The following is a 19,017-nucleotide window of genomic DNA, read 5'->3' as shown; positions in this document are numbered from 1 at the left end:
TCGTGACATCACGTCACCTCGAGGTGACGGCGTGCGAGGCAGCGCCGAGGCCAGCAGGGCGCCGCGAGCCCCGCGCTGCCTTGCGGGCTCCGGCGGGTGCCCGGCTCGGGGGACCGAACGTTCCGAGCTGGCCGGTGTTTCCGGGGGGGAAAGCGGCGGCGCTTCCGGCGCGGGCGGCCCGGCTGGCGGAAGTGACGGCCGGGTTTGTTGACAGCGGAGGCTGCGGCGGGGGGAGCGGGCCCGAGGAGGACGCGGACCCCCTGCCCGCCCCGGGGAGCGGCGCCGGGACGAGCCGGGACTCCCGCCGCCCCCCATCGGCCGCGCCGGGCGGGGGCCTGGCGCCAGGTGAGTGCCGGCGTCCCCCTCCTCAGTCCGCCGCGCGGGTCTCGCCATCCCCGGGGGCACCGGGCCTGCCCGCCGAGCGGTGGGGGGGGCAGTGCCGCCCCGGGCGACACCGCCCGCTGCCCCTCAGCGAAGCCCCCATTCCCTCCCCGGGACTACCGGGAGCAGCCGGGCCCCGCCAGGCAGGGCGCGGGGCGGCGGCAGGCGGAGCGGGACGATCCCCCGCGCTGCCGGGCGAGGTGACCCCCGAGCGCCTCGGGAACGGAGAGTCGCCGCGCGGAGCTCGCCCGGGGGGCGAGCGAGGGTGCGGGTTTGTGACCAGAGCTGCCTGCGGGCTGGGGAAGGGGCTCGCCCCGCTGTCGGAGACCGTGGCGGTCTGGCTGTGTGCAGGGAGCGGGGGCTCCTTGGGATGTCCTCTCGGGCAGGTGACCTTTTGGAAAGAAAATCCGGGATATAATTCCGTGATAAGAAGAAGCATCTTTACTGCAGGCAGGTACAAAGATCAGCGTGTTTCCTGGCTGGCACGAGGTGTTTCGTTTGCGATGTCGGTCTCGGCAGGCTGACAAGTTTGGGAATTGCAGGCTTTGCTGGGCCACAGAATAGTTTAATTTACTCCTACTTCAGTTTCCCTGTTTTAAGGCAGGGACGGTGTTTCCCCGTACACACTACGATGACCCATCGATTAACAAAAAATCGTGATTTGCAGCTGCAAGATGCCAGCTAAAATGACAGTGCAGTTTTCCTTCAAAATGTAACCCGTGCCAAACTCTGCATTTACATTAAATTTGTTATTCTGAAGTCATTGTAATCAGTTCGCATCCATGCATATTGTTTGCTCTCTCCCTGGACAAGTCCCTGATGCTGGAAAAGTCAGCTTTGCCAATCATTTTTGTAGCAACAGCGTAAACGTTATGTTGTTGGCGGGGAGCCACGATGAGTCAGGCTTGGCTTTGGGCAGCCGCCTGGAGAGGGAGACTGGGAGAGAAGATCGGTCTGAAGTCCAACGTGGAGAACATTGGCACGAGCGGCCCCAGGAACGCCAAGAGCAGTCCTGAGCCTCGCGTGCCCGTGCAACCTGAAATGCCATAACAATAGAGATGCAGCCTAAAAATAAGCAATATTTGCCAAAGAGGCAGGCAGGAGCTGGAAGGCTGGTGATGGGGGAGAGTGAAACGGCATGTACTGCTGTTTCCTTTGGGTCTGTGCATGGTGGGAGGGATGTTACTCCATGGACGGCTGCTTCTGGGTGTAGTTGGGTACAGAGGCTTTTATATGCCTCCTCCTGTGTCTCCAGGGGACTTGATTCCTTTGTGCATTGAGATGAAGGCAAATCTATTAAAGAAGTAAATTGGAAAAAGTGCTGGCAGCTGTGGTTCTAGACGCTTTTTGATTCCTGCACTTGAATTTTCAGCGTCTTTCACACATCTGTCTTTGACCCTTCAAAAACACGTGCACTGGCATTTCATTGCCCGTCATTAGAAAGCACTGGTGACAGTCTGCTGGGCAGGCAACTTGCTGATCTATTGCTGGTGGAAAGCTGCCTGAGGATAACAATTTGGCAAATGTTACTGTTTTGTCAGCATCTCTAGTTCGCTTATTTTTATCAACACACCGAGCTTGTAACTAGAGACAATATTGATCAGTGCAGCTATTGACACTCTTACTTCCATCTCCCCCTGCCCATGTGTCATGTCTTGAGTCCAACTGCAGAGGGAGAGACTGGCTTGAATTGTGTCCTGTACGAAAGGTCGCAGCAGCTCCGGGCGCTACTCAGATATCCCTAATAAATCACGAATACGAATGCTTTGGTGTTATTTTACTGGGACGGTTTAACCACTTTTCTCTATATTAACCTTCTGTATAGGATTTCATTGGTGGATCACAGGGAGCTCAGAAGTTAAAGGGCAGCTGATTTCTCCAGGGCTGGGATCAACCAGCTGCATTGTGCTGGTCTCAGCAGAGAGGGAGCAGAGGATTGTCAGAGCCACAGGAAGGCAATCCTTGCCCTTTAGTGCTCTAAGCTGCTTGGACAAGTCCCAAGCACTGGCCGTTTCCAGCTGCACGTGATAATAGGTTGTCAATGGGAATTCGTTTTCGAGTTCTCTGGTAGTAAACAGTGGGAGAACACTGTCTGCTGGGACCTCCTGTCTGATGGCACAAGGGAACTGGTAGGGATAGCAGAACACGTTTTCCGACTGGTTCAGATCTTCCTGTTGATCTTGCCTTTCTGGAAAGATTCTCTCAAGCAAGCTTCAGGCAAAATCCGTGAGAGGGACTTGTTCTGGAAATGAAGCGGATTCATCTCCAAAGCAGACAGTACAGAGCGCAGGACAGGTTCCTCCCACCTGCATTCCCTTAGCCGGGACCTCACGGCCAGCGGGATGATACTCTGCGCTCAGTGGCCCATTGCATCCTTGATTTCTCTGACTTAACTACAAAGGGGAGGGCTGTGGATTAGGGATTTCCTTCTTTTCCAAAACTGAAGACCCACCATCTTACTCATTTTTATTGTTTGTTCTACTTGTATTACAAAGGTCTCTGAGCTATTGTTGGAACCCTTGAGGAGTCATACTTTTGTGTTATGGCCCCAGCTAAGGATTCAGTGACCCAGAAGAGCAGGTTACACCCTTTAAACTATCTCCGATCAGGGTGTTAAGTACAATTTCTGTGATTGCTGAGTTTTTGAGTTATTTTTTTTCTTCAGCATCTGCTTTTGCTTGGAGACCTTTTGCCTCTGGAGCCCAAACCAGCAGAGAACCTGCAGGAGATCCCCACTGGAAAGGCTGTTGAAAGTTGTAGGTCAGAACATAGTGGGTCAGAAGAAGTTTAGGATTAGAACATGATCCTGCCAGTTGCCTGCAGATATAGTTCCCAAAGATGCTCATAGGAAGGAGAAACCATCCATCAAAATCAAGTAAAGCCAAAAGATAATCCAGTTCATCACCTGTGCCTGTTTCTGCCTGTAAGGTTTTGTCCACTTACACTGAACGAGATTTGGCGCAGGGAGATGAGGCCTGGGGTGGGCACACTGCAGGAGTGATCCAGCTCAGCCGTTCCTCCATTGCTGAGCAGGGAGCAGTTCTGCTGGTCTCCGTTTGGTTTTTTCGGAGGCTCCTTTCTGTCTTGGGTTAATTCCTTGGCCAACTCGTTGTCCCTGGCACTGAAGCGCACCCTCAGAAAAAGAATTAATGAAACACTGAAGGAAAGAAGAAAGAGCTTCAGTTTCCAACTTGTGCTGCCTTCATGTTTGCATGGAAATCCACTCTGCAGCACAGGGAGGGATCGGAAGGCCAAAAAAACAGGCTGCTGGACAGGCTCAGTCACCGCTATGCTTCTGTCACTCATGGAGACCATTTGGTGCCTGAATTTGAAAGGTGACCTCGTCCACAGCCTTAACTGATCCTTCGTACAGGTGTCATCGCCCAGGCAGTGGCCAAACAGAGCATCTGAAAGGGGAGGAGGGAAGGTGCCTGACCCACCCCGGGTGCCTTTGGGGATAGTGATTAAGGTGAGGAAGCATAGAATCATAGAATGGTTTGGGTTGGAAGGGACCTCAAAGACCATCTAGTTTCAGCCCCCCTGCCATGGGCTGGGACACCTTCCACTACACCAGGTTGCCCAAAGCCTCATCCAGCCTGTCCTTGAACGCTCCAGGGGATGGGGCATCCGCAACCTGTTCTAGTGCCTCACCATCCTCAATGTAAAAAATTTCTTCCTTAGATCTAATCAAAATCTCCCCTCTTTCAGTTTAAAGCCAGAGTTAAATTCTTCCATCTTGTACTGATACTGGAGGAATGAAGGAAAGAAAAAGCACCGGAGGCTTGGGAGCAGCAGAGAGCTGGAGACAGAGACAAGTGTCCCGATCTTTGCAGCTCCAGGATAAAGATCAGAAACAGAATACAGTTAAGGATGTTTTACAACAACTTCCCCAGCAATGGCTGCTCAGCTGTGACACAGAGAACAACAACTGACTCCACAGAACTGGTGTTCTCACTGCCAGCAGGGACATACTATTGATGAGACACAGGTTTTACCTCAAAAATAAACATTTCAACACAATTTTTGTGTCTCTATGGAAATATTCAGAATATTAGGATTGCTTCTAATGTGATTTGACCCTTTGAAAGTGAAATGGCATTGCTGGTCTTCCATCACTTCTGCTAAACACCTCCAAGGCTCCACCAAGCCCTCCCTCAGTGCCAGTGAGCGAGTCTTAATAGTAGAGCCATGAGATTTTTTTAAAATAAGAAAATAGACAGGAATAGCTTCCCCCAATTATCTGTCACCTTTATCCTGTACTAAAAACAAAGAAGGGCAGAAGTGTCTTGCCTTTTTCCAGGTCAGTCACTCATACTTTTTTGTGACAGATTTGGGATGGTTTGAGTGAGTGCATCCCAGGAAGCTGGACATATAGATGTCTAGCATGTGCATAAACCTTGCTTTCAAAGGGAAGCCAAACCAGTCTGTATGTTTCCCTCTGGCTTCTGATCCACTTCATGGTCTAGTTCAAGGACTTGCATGAAGCTTCTGGCTCAGCACTACAGAGAAACATTCAGCTGGAACATGAAATTTCACTTGGAATGATGGTGAACAGAATTACAGGCACAAGACAGAGGGCCACCAGATCTCACTGGGGCTATACGAGATCGTCCTGACAGTAAATTTTCTGGTGGTTTATCCAGCCCACCCTGAAGGAAACCAGGCAGTGTGGTTTCTGCCACATCCCTTTCAGACAGCCTTTGTCAGCCAGATAACCCCTGCAAAGAGGAAACATTTTCTTGCTGTGTAACCTCATTTCCAAACATGTTTTGTGTTAACTCATTCCCATAGTGTCCCCTGGGGGTGAAGATACCAAGGAATTAAGGGCATACTGCCAGAGAGGCCAAAATGCTGCAGGTTCTTTTGAGGTCAGCAAGTGGTGGGCTGTGAATACAGTTACCAGCATCCTGCTGGTGCAACAGCTTTGCAAGACACTTGCCAATGTGCCTTTCTCAATGCATCTCTTTCCCCTCTGCTTATAGCTGTCCTGATGTCCCTGTAAATTCATCCTGGAACTTCATTTGAGAAAAGAATCTACTGAATCAAAAGCTTCCTTCTGCTCTTCCCCTTCCCATAACATCTCTCAAGATGGCATCTGATAGCCCCGAGTCGCTAATGACCTTGTGCACAGATTACTGCCTTCGCAACTTGGAGGGGACTCTCTGCTACCTACTGGACAATGAAACTCTCCGGCTCCATCCTGACATCTTCTTGCCCAGCGAGATTTGTGACAAACTTGTCAATGAGTACGTTTCAGGCCTGTGGAGAAGCTGTTGTCTGGTTTGGGAAGGAGCTGGGAGCTCAGGGAAGGGGGAGTATAAGTTCTCTAAAAAGAGTGATGGGCAAAGGGGGAAAAAAAAGGGTAAGAATCTGTAGGGCTGGGTTTTTTTTTCCAATTAATCCTCATATTGGAAATAAGAATTTGCATTAACTTCAGAAGGAAGCGTTCCTAGGGGTCATTGTACTGCTACATATCATTCTAGTTTCTGTGGAAATCACCCTTTCCACATAGGTAAACCCAGCGTGAAAAAACAGTCACTGCTGCTTCCAAGAACATCAGAAAGCAACAAAGGAGCCTTCCTCTTTCCCACCACTGAAGCATTACGACTCTCTTTCAAACCAGAGAGCTAAGAGTGCAAAGTGCTAACAGATGTTAAATTTTAAAGCTACTGCTCCCATAGCTTTGCAAAGCAACCTGCTTCCAGGGATTTATAATTTGGCTAACACCAGTCTCTCTTGGCTGAAGTCCTGCCCACAAAGTCTGGCAGAGAACTTTGGCCAGCTAATTTTCTGAAAATGAAAAATCAACTTACCAGCTTCAAACAGCTAGGGAAGAAAAAATCCTGGAGTCTCTGCTTGCCAGAATCCAGTTTGCTCACACATCTTTGCCTGAGATTTTCCTAAGGATTGTTAGTTCTGTGCAGGAGGAGATAACAGGCCAACTCCTGTTACCCCAAAGGCCGTTCTAGGTGATCAGGAGGGACTCCGTGTGTGCTTATGCGCTCAGTCACATTTTCTTGTAAGCAGTGACTGTGCTAGAGCTGTAGCTGAGCCTTTGTGTTGTGCTGTGCTAATGCCATTGCCCCAATACAGGTACGTGGAGTTGGTGAAGACAGACAGCATCTTTGAACCCCATGAAAGCTTCTTCACCCTGTTCTCAGATCCCCGGAGCACCAGGCTAGCTCGGATCCACTTGCGGGAACAGATTGTGCAGGACCAGGACCTGGAAGCCATCAGGAAGCAGGTGGTATTGCACTGACAGCCTCCAGCTGGCACTTCACATAGCAGCACTGCTGCATGGGCACCAGGTAGAATCCCAGGCACCCAGAGATTCCCAAGACTCCATCCTTCACTGGCCAAATTTTCTTTGGGAGAACCTCAGCTTCTTCCTTCTCAGCTCCCAGAGCCAATGTAGGGAATGGGATGGGGACACTGGTCAAGTTCAGTGATACGTGATCTCAGGCTCTGCTGGTGGGAGGTGGTGTAGCAAACCAGGTGGGCGCTCTACCTGTGAAATATTTCTAATTTTGATTTCCCATCTTCCAGGATCTTGTTGAGCTCTACTTGACTAACTGTGAGAAGCTGACAGCTAAAAGTCTGCAAACCTTGGTGAGCTTCAGCCACACACTTATCTCCCTTAGCCTCTTTGGCTGCTGTAATATCTTCTATGAGGAGGAGAACCCTGGAGGCTGTGAAGACGACTGCTTGGTGAATCCCACTCGCCAGGTGTTGGTCAAGGACTTTACTTTTGAAGGCTTTAGCCGCTTGCGCTTCCTGAACCTGGGCCGCTTGATCGAAGGGGTAAATGTGGAGACATTACTTCGGCCTTTGGCCTCCCTTGCAGCTCTTGATCTCTCTGGGATCCAGCTGAATGACGTGGGGTTTCTGACCCAGTGGAAGGACAGTCTGGTTTCCTTAGTGCTTTACAACATGGACCTTTCAGAGGAGCACATCCAAGTGATCGCGCAGCTTCGCAAGCTCAGGTCAGCAGATCTGTTCTTCCTTGTTTATCCTTTTCCTAATGATAGGGAATGGTCTTTTAGGAATGGTCTACTTGCCTGCTAACAGAGAGCCACCCACTGCTGGTGTCAAGTTATAAACCTGCCTGTGAACAGGCTCACTCATTGACTCACTATACATATCTGACATGTCTAAAGCCAGCCTGCATTTTGCTTGCAAAAGGACACCACTTAGCAGAAACTCCCTCTTGGAAAAACAAAAAGCAACACACACCCTCACAAAAAACACCCCCCACACCACGAAAAGAAAACAAAACCCAAACCAAAACCAACCACCCCTCCCAGCCAAACAAAAAAGAACAGCTGAATACATGAGAGATGGCAAAATAATTACTACAGAGGTGTATATACACTAATACACCGATAATCACACTGAAATGCAGTCCTCCAAACCACTTGTCAAGCAGGAATGTCTGAAGTTTAAGCCTGGCTCTGAGATAAACTAGGAAGAACTCTGAGCTCAGACTGTCTGCCTGCTGTGCCATGTGGAAGCACACCGTGCAGGGATGGTGCAGCCAAGGGAAGGAGCAGTGTAAATACAGAGGCACTCCTGACCTAGCGGTGTTGACAGTGAAACAACTTCTTGAAACAGTTGAGACAGTTGCTACTCAAACTGCACAGAGGTGTCAGGAAAGGGATCCAGGACTTCCCAAGCCGAAGAGAAGGGCCTCACTTCACACGAAGGATGCTTTGCAATGGCTTTAGCGTGGTCTCTACTGACTGCAGACACTAGAGGGTACCGTGTTAACGTACGACCTGGAGTCTCAGGGAACATCCTGGATAACAGTTGCTAAATCCCAGTACTTTAACTGCCAGTGACTTGCAATGAAACTCGGTCTACAACAGGTAGAAGACACTTTTGTGAATGGGATGTTGGCTCCTGTTTTAGGCAGTTTAGGAAAGCCTCTCTCAAGGGTCTTAGATCCTGCTTGGCAGTCAAGAACGGCTCCTGTCCTGCAAGGGACCCCACCTGCCTGTGAGGGCTGGTCAGTTTGTCTCACCACTCCTTTAGCATCAGGGTTTCCCCAAAGCTTAACTATTTAAATACCTGAATGAAATCAGGGCAGCGTAATAGCCTGGGGTGGAACAAATATAAGATTGGGGAAGCAGACAAAAACTTGTGTATCTTAATCTGTGGGATTAGGCAATATATGTTTTTGGGGATGCAAAGATCCTCTAGCTCATCTTAATCACCAAGCAGAAATGCTCAGGTGGCTGCTGTGATGGAGCTTGGGAAAGGCAGTTCCTGAGCCTGGAGCAATTTCCTTTGTGATGTGTGGCCAAATGATTCATTGTGCTCCGTTCTAAGCAGGCCTCTACCAGATATCTGTGTGCCTCGGTTAGACATAGGGCCAGATCCTGCTGCCACATCCTACAGAACCACATTCCTGTATCCTGTGACGGAAATACTAATAATAAAAAATAAATTAAAAATAATAATCACACTTGGCTTGTCATCTTGCTGTGGTAGAGAGGCAGACACCCCAGCTAATGCTTTCCAGGCTCTGAGCTGCTCTCTCGTATTTGCAGGCACTTGGATATCTCCCGAGATCATCTGTCCAGTTATTACAAATTCAAGCTCACTCGGCGGGTTCTAAACCTGTTTGTGGAAAACTTGGTAAACCTCACTTCGCTCGATATCTCAGGGCACACCATGCTGGAGAACTGCACTATCCCAAGCATGGAGGAGAAGATGGGCCAGACAAGGTAAGGAAACAGCAATTACTGAGCTCTGCTTGGATGGGTAGTCAAAGATGAACTAAGAACAGTTTAAGAACAGTTCCCTCTTCTAAGTTTCCAAATTCTGTAGGCCTAATTTTTTAGTATTAACTAAAAAGCAGGATACAACTGTTGCTGGTTTCTCCTTATGCTGGGACTGGTATGAGAATCAGCTGTGATTCCTTTCTGAGACACATCTAAGGACTTTTCTAAGAGGAAATGTTCACTCCAGTGAGTGAATTTCCAGGACAAATTCTACCTGGGAAAGCTGCATTCTGTCTGCACGAATTCTTACTGCTGTTTCTGCTGAACGCATTTAGCCCTTCACCCAGGATCGCCTGGGTTGAATGTCCAGTGCTAACATTTAGGAGGAGCTGGCTGGTGTACAACTGAAGTGTAGCTGTTATCACTCTAGTTATGAAGCAGTGCAGTCAGAGTGAGTAGAGAGCTGATAGCTGTCTCTGTGGCAGGAGACACTTGAAGAAACATGGGACCAACACAAGTGATCTCTCTTTTTTTCCTCTCTCTCCTCAGCATTGAACCAGCAAAGAGCAGCATTGCTCCCTTCCGGGGTCTGAAACGACCACTCCAGTTCTTGGGCCTTTTTGAAACATCTCTCTGCCGCTTGACACATATTCCAGCCTACAAGGTAATGAGGCTGTAAGAATATTGGTAGTAGGTACTTGGTGGAAGTTGAAAGAACATGAAAATTACTGGCTGTCAGTAGAGTGGAGTTCTTAGGGTCTCAGGTGTCACAATTGAGCTCTGGCCTTTCAATAGTTGCTTGATAATGCAGGAAAACTGCCAGAAGGCAAGACCTGTACCCCATGTGGTTTTTACAAGGGTTAAAAAAACATGCCTCTGAGAGAAGGGCATGGAAAAATCATCCTGCCTGAAAGACAAGGGTGTCTGTGACTACAGGAAAAGGATTTAAGACAATAGGAGTCTTACTTGTGAATAGCATCCTCCTGCCCTAAAGGTGCCATTTCTCATCCCTCTGGGCTGAGAAGTGATTCAACCTCTTTTCTCTCATCCTGAGCCTAATCCTACTGGCAGGGCGGAGGGAAGTTGTACCCTTCAGCCTTCCAGATCTACCCTTAGACTTCCCTTCTCATGTTGGTTTTCCTCCATCATTTCTTCCCTGACTCTTTTGTTCCTCCGTGCCAGGTGAGTGGAGACAAGAATGAAGAACAAGTCCTGAATGCTATTGAGGCTTACACTGAACACCGGCCAGAAATCACTTCCCGGGCCATCAACCTCCTTTTTGACATTGCCCGTATCGAACGCTGCAGCCAGCTGCTGCGAGCCCTTCAGGTAAGCCCCGTGCTAGCATTTACCCCCCACTTACAAGGGAAATTTTGTAGTCCCAGTCTTTTCTTCACCCTGGGACAGCATATCAGGCCGTTCTGGAGAAAGTTCCAGTAGTGCAGTGGAACTGGGTATCTTAATTTTGTAAGCGTGTTCCTGCAGTGCCTGGGCCACGCGTTCCTTGCAGGCTCGTAACAGTCTTTGCCCCACACAGCCGTAACAGTCACTCCAAGACTCAGCAGCAAGTCAGTGGCACTGAAGCTTCATGTTGCTTCCCTGCAGCTGGTGATCACAGCCCTCAAGTGCCACAAGGATGACAAGAACATCCAGGTGACGGGCAGCGCGGCGCTGTTCTACTTGACCAACGCCGAGTACCGCATGGAGCAGAGTGTAAAGCTGCGGCGTGAGGTCATCCAGGTGGTGCTGAATGGCATGGAGTCTTACCAGGAAGTCACAGTAAGAGCAGCTCGGCATCCTTCGGCCCCCCAGTCTTCCTTCCCTGTATTAAGTCTGTAGCCTGGTGTTAGCATCTGGGTCTTCTAAACCTCCAAGATGCAAGCCAAGGCGCACACCAGAGAAGCTATTGCCCAGATCTGCTCCTTGCCTTCACTCAGCGATGGGGATTACATGCAGGGTACTCCTTATCCATGTGATGTTCTCCAGAACAAGGGGAAGAAAGCGATGACAGCAAGGCTCCTTTTTACCTGATCACAGAGGTCAAAGCGTGTGTTCGACACGCAGCGTAGATTTCCAGCACTGACTGTGGGGTGAATAGGGTGCAGGTTTTTGGGATGTTGAGTCAACAGAAAGAAACATTATGCCAACACACTGCACTGGAAGCTAGCTGACTACGATGCCACGGGGTTGCAGAACGGCAACTGCTGCATAGAGAGTTACAGGCAGCAATGAACTGGCTTGGAAAGCGATGGACATTGGGTGCTGGTGTGGCAATGTGGGACTTGAGGGACAGTGAGAGAGAAGAGGGTACCAATAGAGCATAGCTAAGGCAGAATGCTGGATAGGAGGGTAACACAAATTTTAGTGGTCGTAGTCGAGCAAGAAGATGGTTTCAGTATCAAGCAGCAATGAAATATGAGGTGACGAGGTCCATGTTTTCTCAGCCACCTGGCCCAGCGTTTGCTTCCTTTTGACCCAGGTACAGCGAAACTGCTGCCTGACGCTGTGTAACTTCAGCATTCCTGAGGAGCTGGAGTTCCAGTACCGACGAGTCAACGAGCTGCTGCTGAACATCCTCAACCAGAGCCGGCAGGATGAGTCTATCCAGCGCATTGCTGTGCACCTCTGTAACGCTCTGGTCTGCCAGGTGGACAACGATCATAAAGAAGCTGTGGGCAAGATGGGGTTTGTCATGGTTGGTATGGTCCCAAGGTGTCTATTTACCCTTAACCCAGGCTAGCACAATTACCTTGTAGCAGTCCACCAAATGCATCCAGCCAGTGATCCAACCTTGCAGTATCACAGGGGGGAACTCATGTCCCATCAGTGCTAACCTCTCCTGGAACCTGCCCCTCCATGTGACATCTTTTAGTGGCTCGCCAGCACTGGAAGTCATGATCTTAGGGATAGGCTGTCTGTGACAGCAGGGAAGTGGTGTGACCCTATACCTTGCCCCTTTACCACACCATACCATTTCCAGAACTGGTACCAACCTTTGACTAGCATCTTCTGCATCACCCTGAGTTTGCATCAGCTTCTGAACTCATGTCAACCCATATCCCTCACCTTTTCAAAGTGCTGCAGAGGCTGCTGCTTTGCTGCAGTTATACCACATTCCAGACTTTGTCATACAGATCAAAACTGATTTGACTGCAAACTTAACAGCTCAGGAACTGTGACATAGCTCAGCTGTGTGAATACTTGCACCATTGAACATAACCCAGGCCCACTGGTTTAGAGAAAGATACCAAGTAGGTTCTCTACAAAGTTTCAGAACCGCATACGCCTGCAAATCAGCTATAGCCAGCCCTGCAGTAGCTACAGCTGTTAGTTTTAGCTCTGTGATTCTTGAACTGTTTCTCACTCTTTCCCTTTCCTCTGCCCACAGACAATGCTAAAGTTGATTCAGAAGAAGCTGGCTGATAAAACGGTGAGTGTTTCCCAAAAAAATTAATACATAGAGGATTTTCTCTTCAGTCTAACGTAGGCATGGAGATCAGTCCAGAGCACCAGCTCAGCTTCTCTACCAACACAGAACATCTCAGAATTTCCTGTCCCAGAGTGGGGGCAGGGGAATGTGACAGGGAGGGAAGTATTAAACAGAAAACCTCCTTGCGGACAAGTTGAAAGTCAGCAACAAGGTTTTCTTACCTCTGGAGCCATCTTAAGGTGATACCAGAAAGGTAACAGAAGTGGTCGGTTTATACTGGGCTCCCACATTAGTGAAGCTCTGTTTCTGTCCCTTTCTCTTTGGCACTGTAGTGTGATCAGGTGATGGAGTTCTCCTGGAGTGCTCTCTGGAACATCACTGATGAGACCCCTGATAACTGTGAGATGTTCCTTAACTACAGCGGCATGAAACTGTTCTTGGAGTGCTTGAAAGTAAGTTTGTCTGGTCTTCTCTAGAGGAGTGCTGACATTAGCAGGGGAGACACAGGTGTCTGCACAGAATCCCTGGCTATGCTAATTTAAAAGCAGCACTTCCTGTGCTGCACAAACAAAAAAGAAAAAGCTTACATACCTTCCTCTTTCTCACATGCATTCATCTCTGTTCTTTGCTTGCTTAGGAGTTCCCAGAGAAACAGGAACTGCATCGCAACATGCTGGGCCTCCTGGGCAATGTAGCAGAGGTGAAGGAGCTCCGCCCGCAGCTCATGACCTCCCAGTTCATCAGTGTGTTCAGGTGAGTGCCTGGCTAACGAACAGCTGGGCTGGGGCAGGGTGAACGCTCTGGACCTCTGCTCCTGAATCACCTGGAGACTTTTAAACCTTTGGTACATCAGCACCTCTAAATGATCTCTTCTCTCTTGGCAGCAACCTGCTAGAGAGCAAAGCAGATGGGATCGAGGTATCTTACAATGCCTGTGGTGTGCTCTCCCATATCATGTTTGATGGTCCAGAGGCTTGGGGTATATGTGAGCCCCACCGAGAGGAAGTTGTAAAGAGGATGTGGGCAGCCATCCAGAGCTGGGATATCAACTCCAGGAGAAATATTAATTACAGGTGAGGAATAGAAAAGTTTGGCCCACTCATGTAGGAGCCGGGATTGTCACAGGAAGCAGACACCAACAGAAGGGAAGAGGTATAGCCCAGCATGGAGGCTCTGCTTAGAGTCAAGGAGAAACACCCTCAGGGTCATATTTAGTCAGCGTTTTACATCTTCCTTTGAAACATGTTAGACTGCTGAAATTAGACACCTTGCCTGGCAATTTCTATGGGAGAAGTGTGAGAGCCTAACAGAGTTTCTCCTGCATGTTTCTAGTGAAATTGCATAGTAGGAAACCCATGACCTGACTATCTAGGACTACCTAAACATTTTCTTCTGTGACTGCTGTCCTTTGCACCTCCTTAAGCCTGTTTGCTTCCAAGTCACATGGATTGCTGTAGCTCTCACTCTCCCGTGGAGAATATTTAGACATAGTTCCCAGAAATCCCTTCAAGGGTTAATACAACTGGTGGAATCCTCCAAAGCCATTCCTGTAAGAGGGTATCAGGTACTCTGTATTCCCATAGTGCCTGGCAGGGATCCAGAACAAATGGCGTTTCAATGCCCGCGCTACAGTACAGATGCATTATTGTTGTCAGAAGAAACACAGCAACCATGGCACGCGAGCAGCCAGCTTTGGCTGGGCACAGTTTTGCTTTGGCCCCTTTACAGAAAGATCAGTGCTGCTGGGTTTCAGCTGTCGTGAGGAAAGGACTGACAGAGGATGGAAATCAGTTCTTGGACTCAGTTGCGTTTGTTGCAGCGATTTATCTGGGCAGTGTGTTTATGCTGAAGTGGTAAGGCCTGTAGCCCTGCCAGTGCTGCCGTGTGACACAGCCTTAGTCTCTGATGCCAGAACCTTCACCATGCCCATGATTTACTGCTATGGTATCTATAAGCACAGAGTTTCTACTGCTTTGAGTGGCAAAGGTGCTGAAAGAAGTGGCTCTTGGATTTTTAACAACTGCAATATTTCCATGCAGGTCATTTGAACCAATCCTTCGACTTCTTCCGCAAGGGATCTCCCCAGTCAGCCAGCACTGGGCAACCTGGGCACTGTATAACCTGGTCTCTGTTTACCGTAAGTTCCCCTTTCGAAATCACATCCACTGCACTGTAGAAGTTGAGGGTGTGGATCTGAGCTTGTTAGCAGAAAAAGTTTTCCCAGTTTAGCTATGTAGGAAGAGAGAACCTTCTTTGAATGATTCAGGAACATCCAGGCAGCACAGCTAAACAAAAAACAATGAGACTTAGTACGTAGGAAATTCCTTCAATGTTTTGATCCTTCTGGCTATGCTTTTATGTTCTCAGCCATTTTTTGTCCATTGTTTTCACAGACAGGGCACCCCTAGCAGGCTGACTCCATAAAAAAGAAAAATTTTGTGGCTTCTTAGGCTAGAGGCTTCTCCTTCCCCTCCTGCCACCCTTTATACCACTCTTGTGAATTTTCACAGGGACCTGTTTTATTCTTTTCTCTGCAGCTGACAAGTACTGCCCACTGCTGATCAAAGAAGGTGGGATTCCCCTTCTGAAGGACATGATTAAAATGGCCTCGGCACGGCAAGAGACCAAGGAAATGGCCCGGTAGGAAACCAATACGCTATCATCAAACATCCAGTTTACCTTTAGTTTAGCTTTTACTCTTCTACATCAAGTAAGGCTACCAAGGAAAGGTCTGTACCGATGCGTACGATGCGTAAGAAGCGAACACAGGAGAAGAGCAGGAAAAAGAGGATAAAAAAAACAGGGAGGTGTTTGTAGGTGGACAATACACACAGCTCGGTAAGGGTGTTACAGAAGAGGCTTGTTGCACAGGGGAGCCGCACGGCTAATCGCGTCTCTAACGCTGGTAGTCTCCAGTCATCACTGTTGTCCGTACTCATGTGGGCTCCCTGTCTCCAGAATCATACTGGCCTGTCGGTAAAATTGCTGACTGCACAGTTAAAATGAGAGGATTTTTCAAAAGGTGGAGAGAGCCCATCACCTTTGTGGGCTTCCCCAACTTAGTTATGTGACCTTTCTCTGGAGTTGTTCTTTCAGAGTTCTAAAAGCCAGCCGCAGGTGCTAGTCATTGGCACAGTGAGAGCTGTAATTTCATACCCGCAGGATGAACATAACAGAGAGGCAGAGATTGGCTGGGAATAGGCACCTTGTGGGTGGGCAGCAGGAATTCCCCATAGCTGAAGGGCTGCTGAATGCTGGAGGTGAGTGAAGCAGGCAGGAGACTCGCCGTTAGGCAGATGGCGTGTGGTGATGGGACAGCGCAAGAACGGCAAAAGAATGGGAAAAACATCTGTATGCACGTGTTTGTGTCTCCTGATGTGATTCAAAGGTACCTGTTTGGATATGGGGGTGATGAATGGTCGGTCACATACAAATCTGGATGTGCACTAACGTGACTTGAAATTCTGAGGGGAGGAACTGCGAGCTCTAAGCTGCTTTTGTGGAGTGTACTGGTTTTGACACAAATACCGGTTGAGGCATATCTCAGAAGAGACTGCCTGCTGCAAACAGTGTACATTTACACAGAGATCAAGCTGTTGGACAGTTCTTATGTTACTGTCTCACAACCATCATGCAATAAGCTTTACACTAAACCCTCTCTCCTTATCCTTGTTTTATCCATAGGAAAGTTATAGAGCACTGCAGTAACTTTAAGGAGGAGAACATGGACACTTCCAGATAGAGGCAATCATCTAATGCCTCTTGCCAGCACTGTATCCAGCTTCTCTCTAATTCACTGTATATAGGGAGGAATCTTCTTACCAACTCGCCTGTTGGAAGGAAACTTTATGTGTGTGTGTGAGACCCTCAGTAGATGAAGGTGAACAGGGAGGGGGGAGGGATTTTTTGCACAACAAAATGCTTTCCTTAAATTAGTGGACTTTTTGTTATGAAGTTTCAGGTTGAAGTTCTGTGTGTATGATTTCTGTATAAAAAGAAAACAAAAAACAAAGACAACTACATTATGTATCTTTTAACCTTTCTATTTTAGACCACACAGAGAGCCTCGAATGATCATGAGCTTGAAAACCTAGTTGTGTGATTGCTAGTGTGACATTTTTATTTCCCACTTTTTAGAAAATTCCCTTTTGCTGTATTGCATGAGGTCCTGTAATGTCTGCAAGAACACCAGTCCTGAATCAGTATTGGCTGCTCAATGAGGTTAAATGCAGCAACGAGTTATTTATTTGGTTAGAGAGGTTGGGGGACACAATACCAGAGAGTTAGACCAAAAAGACTGACTTTTTTAGTGATATTTGTAAATGGAGGAAGTGGAGAAGGAAGATCTTTCAAGTCAATTCACTCCTTTAAAGGTTTTTTATAGAAGACTCACATTAACGGAAGCATTGCTAACTGTATGTGGGTCATTCGGAAGTAAGACATTCCCATCAAAGTCAAGAGGTCTGTTTTGTCCCCTTTGGCACTACAGTGAGATCTGCCAGCCCACACAGCCTCATAAGGTCAGGGATAACCAGTAAAACCAGTTACATGTCCTTGGCAACAGAGCTTTTCTCTCTAAGGGAGCCTGTGCAACAAGGAAGAAGGTTCACAAAGGGCTACACATCTTCATTCCAGTCCTTCACCACCTTTTTGGTTGTGTTCTGTTTTATGGGGAAGGGCTACAAATGCCAGAGAGCATATTTCCCCTCTGCATAATAAGCTCTACTAGGTCCCAGTCCAGAGTGGCTTGTACCACTCGTGCAAGTCTCAGTAATGGACTGGAGCTGTTCTGCTCTTCTTCAGTCTGCATCAGTGCAAGCCATGCTCAGCGGCAAAGTAATCTGCCCTTATCAGAAGCTCAGTGCAGCACAAATGCTGTGATTGGAGGTGCTAATGTCCTCTCCTGAGACTGAGAAGTCTCCAGGCACCTTTGGAGGGTGATCCCATGAAACAGCACCTCTTGCTTCACCCCAGCATCTTCCTCCTCTTCTGGGAAACAAAAGACCCTGTTCTTACCTAACTCCCGCTAGCACTTCACTGCTTGCATCAGCAGCATTACTTCAATTTATGTGATGTCAGAGGAGAGTCCCACTAAGGTGGTCTTCACCTGTAGGACTCTAGACCTATAAAGGCTCAAGAAGCCAAAGGCCAAGGTTTGCCTCACAGCCAGGCACTCAACACCACTGTGTGCAGTCCAAGCTTAGAGCCCTCTGCTTGCCACAGTTCTTCCACAATTCATACATCTTCCCTATCGAAGGGATTTAGAAAGGATTTTTATGTCTGGTAGCAGTAAGAGGAGACCACGGCCATGTGAGTTAGGACATTTCAGGCCTCTAAGCACAGCCTCGCTGCTCTCCTCCCTTGTATACATTGCTCTCAGATTTGACTCGCTGCTATGAGGTTCTTCTCATGCTCAGCATTAATGTTGTCATGGCTGAGCACATGATAGATGGATTCTAGATACACAAACTGACACTTTAAATGACAGAACACGTCTGCCCTGGAGAGGTTTACTTTTTCTGCCAATATGGTGTTATTCAATGTCTTTTATTTTTTCTTTTTAACCATACGTCATTTGTTTGGATATTGTGAGATCTGTACTTTTTTCTTTTAAGTATTTTTCAAACTTATATATATTTTTTGTGTCACTTTTGAATTGTTTTCGTAATGGTTTGCAAAACTTGACAAATTATACTTTTTTGCAGTTGTTTGATTGAAACGTATTTTTCTCTCTCTTATTCCTGTTCCCCAAGAATTTGTGTCCCTATGAGCTTTGAGACAGGAAAGCTTATTTCAAGGTATGTTTTCTGCGTAACGTTTGCTAATCTTCCTTCTAGGTGCACATCTAAGAGAGGCTGCAGATACTGCCAACCAGCCTTGGAGCATTAGGGGCGTCAGGCTTTGCTCATTTAATTCTCAATTTAGTGCTGCTGTCCTTTTGAAGTTGTTTCACATGACAGTGCCACCCTCTAGGTTTCTTCCTTTCTAATGCCCATACAGTGAAAGCTCCTACCACTAACATTTTGAATCACGTGACAAAGAGCGCTCAGGATTCTGACTATGTTGGCAAGGTGGAAGTGGAGCAGAAGGGGACACATCACAGATGTGAGAGGTATCAGAAACCCACATCCCCAGAACGCAGCTGCCACGTTGGGGAGACAGCTGGAGCTCAGGAACTCCAGTCTCAGCTAGAGCAGACCTCAGCCTTGCATTGTAATCAGAGCCAGACAATCAGGCATTATGCTGAGATTTTGGCAGAACTACATTAATGAACAACCAATGGCTTGGTTCCATCTGCCTCAAGACTCCAACGGTTTGGGTTTTTCAAACCAGTGCCCCTATAGGTTCAGCTATTACTGGTCTCACCTGCTCCAAGCTGGACCATGGTATCCCAAACTAGTAAGACCCAAGCTGCATCAAACCTTTGTTTCACACTCTAGAGAAAACCTCTATCCTCACTGCTCACGCACCATTATCAAGCTG

At 48.1% G+C, this 19,017-nt stretch overlaps 1 protein-coding gene across 7 annotated transcripts; it reads left to right on the top strand.

The window, feature by feature from the left end:
- The first annotated feature begins 308 nt into the window (after positions 1–308).
- On the top strand, positions 309–19,017 carry ZER1 (zyg-11 related cell cycle regulator). Of its 7 annotated transcripts, XM_086625377.1 has the most exons (17): positions 309–345; positions 5,364–5,627; positions 6,475–6,625; positions 6,928–7,364; positions 8,931–9,107; positions 9,654–9,768; positions 10,287–10,433; positions 10,710–10,883; positions 11,584–11,799; positions 12,493–12,534; positions 12,867–12,986; positions 13,172–13,287; positions 13,419–13,607; positions 14,574–14,671; positions 15,072–15,174; positions 18,288–18,336; positions 18,578–19,017. In XM_086625377.1, the coding sequence occupies exons 2-17, from the start codon at positions 5,470–5,472 to the stop codon at positions 18,590–18,592; spliced, it is 2,307 nt and encodes a 768-aa protein (XP_086481503.1). In that variant the 5' UTR covers positions 309–345; positions 5,364–5,469; the 3' UTR covers positions 18,593–19,017. The 7 variants fall into 7 exon arrangements, with proteins under 7 accessions (XP_086481503.1, XP_086481505.1, XP_086481500.1 ...); XM_086625379.1 differs by lacking the exon at positions 18,288–18,336 and having other exon boundaries at positions 18,372–19,017; XM_086625374.1 differs by having other exon boundaries at positions 18,288–19,017.

The sequence above is a fragment of the Tauraco erythrolophus genome, chromosome 22 (assembly GCF_009769465.1).
Source record: "Tauraco erythrolophus isolate bTauEry1 chromosome 22, bTauEry1.pri, whole genome shotgun sequence".
NCBI classification, from domain to species: domain Eukaryota; kingdom Metazoa; phylum Chordata; class Aves; order Musophagiformes; family Musophagidae; genus Tauraco; species Tauraco erythrolophus.
Note: the sequence above shows the minus strand (reverse complement) of the source record. Positions and strands in the feature narration are given on the sequence as shown.